Source organism: Bidens hawaiensis, unplaced genomic scaffold (assembly GCF_021521415.1).
Source record: "Bidens hawaiensis isolate Kalapana, Puna unplaced genomic scaffold, B.hawaiensis_p1.1 tig00023202_1, whole genome shotgun sequence".
NCBI classification, from domain to species: Eukaryota; Viridiplantae; Streptophyta; class Magnoliopsida; order Asterales; family Asteraceae; genus Bidens; species Bidens hawaiensis.
The window spans coordinates 83,436-86,327 of record NW_027493631.1 but is presented as its reverse complement, the minus strand read 5'-3'; the positions used below and the strand labels follow the sequence as shown (position 1 = coordinate 86,327).

Below are 2,892 nucleotides of genomic sequence, written 5' to 3'. Positions count from 1 at the left end.
GAGATGGGTTTCTGATGTATTTTCAATCAAATGAGTCAATGAGACATGAGTTGAAGAGGTCAAAATTGGTTTGAATGAAAATGAGTTCAGGTCAACATGGGGCAATAAAAAAAATGTTTAGCTCAAAAACCAGTTCGGTTCATACCGGATTTCTTCAAAACGGATTTGTGTGAAAATGAGTTCGGTCAAGTCGGACCAACTTAATAAAATGAATTTGGTTATGGTCAAAATGGGTTTGGGTTGAAACTGACAAATTTTTGGTTCTGGTAAAAACGGTTCAAGTCAAAATCTGTTTAGGCAGAGTGGTGAGCAGACTCTAATCGAAGTTATCAATACCATGTCAAATGTTTTATACAAAAAAGTATTTGTAATGCATTTTTAATATAATTATGCTCTTTGGTTTATCTTTAAAATTTTTAAAGAAATTATTTGTTTTAAACAATACATTGTATTAATTTACACATTGACGAATCCCGTGTATTACACGGGTTCAAAAGCTAGTTTAATATATAAAACAAAACTCAACATTAGGTTAAATGTAACTGTTTAAAAAGTTCTATTAATTTTGTATATAAATTTGTAACTTTACGGTATTAATATGCAAAAAATTAATGCTTGGATTAAACGGGTTGTGCTTGTGCTAACCCATAAAAACTCGGGCTGCGTTCGATCTCATGCGTTTGATACGATTTTTAGGTTCATATCTCTGATTTCAAATTCGTGTCAAGTTTTCAAGTTATTAACGTATTCGTCCCATCAGCTCACAAGCATGATACATTTAACACCATAAAGTTTGTATACATAGTTCTTTCTGAATTTAGGGAAATAATTGAACTCCCATTTCTTTAGTAGCACGCAACCAAGGCCCAAATATAAGGGTCTAGACACATGTGAGCAATTAGCCCGATTGAGGTGGGCCCTCCGGGTTTTTAGGACCAATTTTTAGGGCCTAATTATAAGTAGTTTTACTGCACATAATTTCAACTCGTTTAATTGTGATTTAAGAATTGATATTTAATGCTATATAATTTGATAAAACGTGAAATATTGAAAGCGTGAAAAAATGTTGTAGCATGTAATTTCTTTCTTTCTTGACAAGTAAATAAGCAATGTTTTTAACGTATCTATCAACCGTGTAGTCGTTTAGATTTTTATTAGATTTATGAATTAAGAGATTTAGATATTCGGATGAAGTTATTTTCATAGTTAGAAGTTAAAATATAACGATAACCACGATCAAGTAAATTTGTGTATATCAATCGTATCAAGAGTACGTGAATAAATCAAATCATTGCCACATATATTTATTCAAATGAGAGAATAAAATAGAGCCATAACATATGAAAACTATACATAGTTTAACAAAATCTAATTAAATGGTAAATATTAAAAATAAAATCAAGTAAAACAACTTCACGATCATTGTAAACAAGCTTTAACTTCTTCAAGACATTTAATGGAACATCTTTTTGATGTTTTTGAAGGTGAATCTTTGTTAATTCCACCAACAACCCATGTCTCTTTTGCAATATCACATGATAATTTGTAAAAATTACCTTCATAGTTCATCAACTCCATCAAATTTTCCTTTTTATTTCCAAAATTATGTTCATCATCGTCAATGTCGTCATGCTCATTGTGTTCTTCATCCTCCTCTGATAAGCTCCTTGTAGGTGTGGAGCGATAGCGCATTAACAAGAGTGCATTTGGTGGTGGCACACATGGACCTTGAGCTTCTTCATCATCTTTAGGGTTTTCATTTTCTTCTTTTTCATGCAAACAATCTTGATTATCCTCTAAAACCATAAGCCACTTTGAAAATGCCCTTCTTGATGAACCCTCTTCAATATCTCCATCATGATCATGATCATGATCATGTTCATCTTTATGATCATGATCATCATTCCCTCCAAACCCTATTACTTTCTTTACATGATCCCTTTCATCCTCATTAACGTTATCATTATCAATATCATTATCATCTTCGTCATCCGATGTAACATTTGCGGTTGGAAATGCACCAAAACATCTCAAATCAAACTTAAAACTCCTTAAAGATGTCAGGAATTGCATGGATTCTTTCTTCAACCCTATTGCATCACCCCAAGTATGTTTCTTTCTATGTTTCTTATTATTATGAATCCTTTCGATCTCTTCCATCACCGATTGCCAATTCTTGCACGATCTAGACTTGGGCCGGGCCTTGATCTGTCCCACACATGTCACTTTTGGAGATGTTGGCTCGGATAACTCAGACCCCATCGGGTTCCTTTTAGACCACAAACCACCGTCACCACCACCACGACTATGGCTTGTTATACTCGATAGTCGCGATGGGCTACAAATCATCTTTGGCATCATTGTAAGATGTGATCTTGTGGGAAAACACACCAAGAGATCTGTTGATGAAGGCCCTTTTTTCACTTCTCTTCTTTTCATCTCTCTTTAACACGATTTCGCTAGAAATTGTGTGTTTCTTTGCTGGAGATCTTGTTGTTGATGATGGTGATGATGAAGTGTGACCTGTTGTGATAAAAATGGCATAAACAAGTGGCCTTATATGAAGCAGTGTAGCGGCTACTTTTTTAACCATATGTTTTTGAGCTTTTATATGGCTACTACTTTTGCAATAATCAAATGGGATCTTCACAAGATGACTTCTTTCTACCACAAGCCTTAACTTTTACTTTATTGCTGTTCACATTAATTAAATAATTAATTAAGGAACTAAATAGACAAATTAATTAAAAGCAATCTAATTAACTAGCTAGCAACCTTGATAGTTTTTAAAATTTATCATTTAAGTCTTTGTAGTAGATTTTTTTTGAAGGACCATTTAAATCACTGATGGGTCACTAACCTATCCGATCATCTTTAAAGACTTTGTAGTTG

The 2,892-nt window shown here is 33.3% G+C and overlaps 1 protein-coding gene across 1 annotated transcript; it reads right to left on the bottom strand.

Moving 5' to 3' along the window:
- Positions 1 to 1,419: 1,419 nt before the first annotated feature.
- LOC143567030 (uncharacterized) lies at positions 1,420 to 2,527 on the bottom strand. Its single transcript, XM_077053559.1, has 2 exons — positions 1,962 to 2,527; positions 1,420 to 1,877 (listed from the first exon to the last, which is right to left on the bottom strand). Exons 1-2 carry the CDS (start codon positions 2,437 to 2,439, stop codon positions 1,420 to 1,422), a joined length of 936 nt encoding a protein of 311 aa, XP_076909674.1. The 5' UTR covers positions 2,440 to 2,527.
- Between the last annotated feature and the right edge of the window lie 365 nt (positions 2,528 to 2,892).

Coding starts and splice junctions, on each gene's coding strand:
- LOC143567030 (XM_077053559.1), bottom strand. CDS start 2,439: ATGAAAAGAAGAGAAGTGAAAAAAGGGCCTTCATCAACAGATCTCTTG. Junction 1,878..1,961: donor TGATAATGATATTGATAATG/ATAACGTTAATG, acceptor ATAAAGATGAAC/ATGATCATGATCATGATCAT.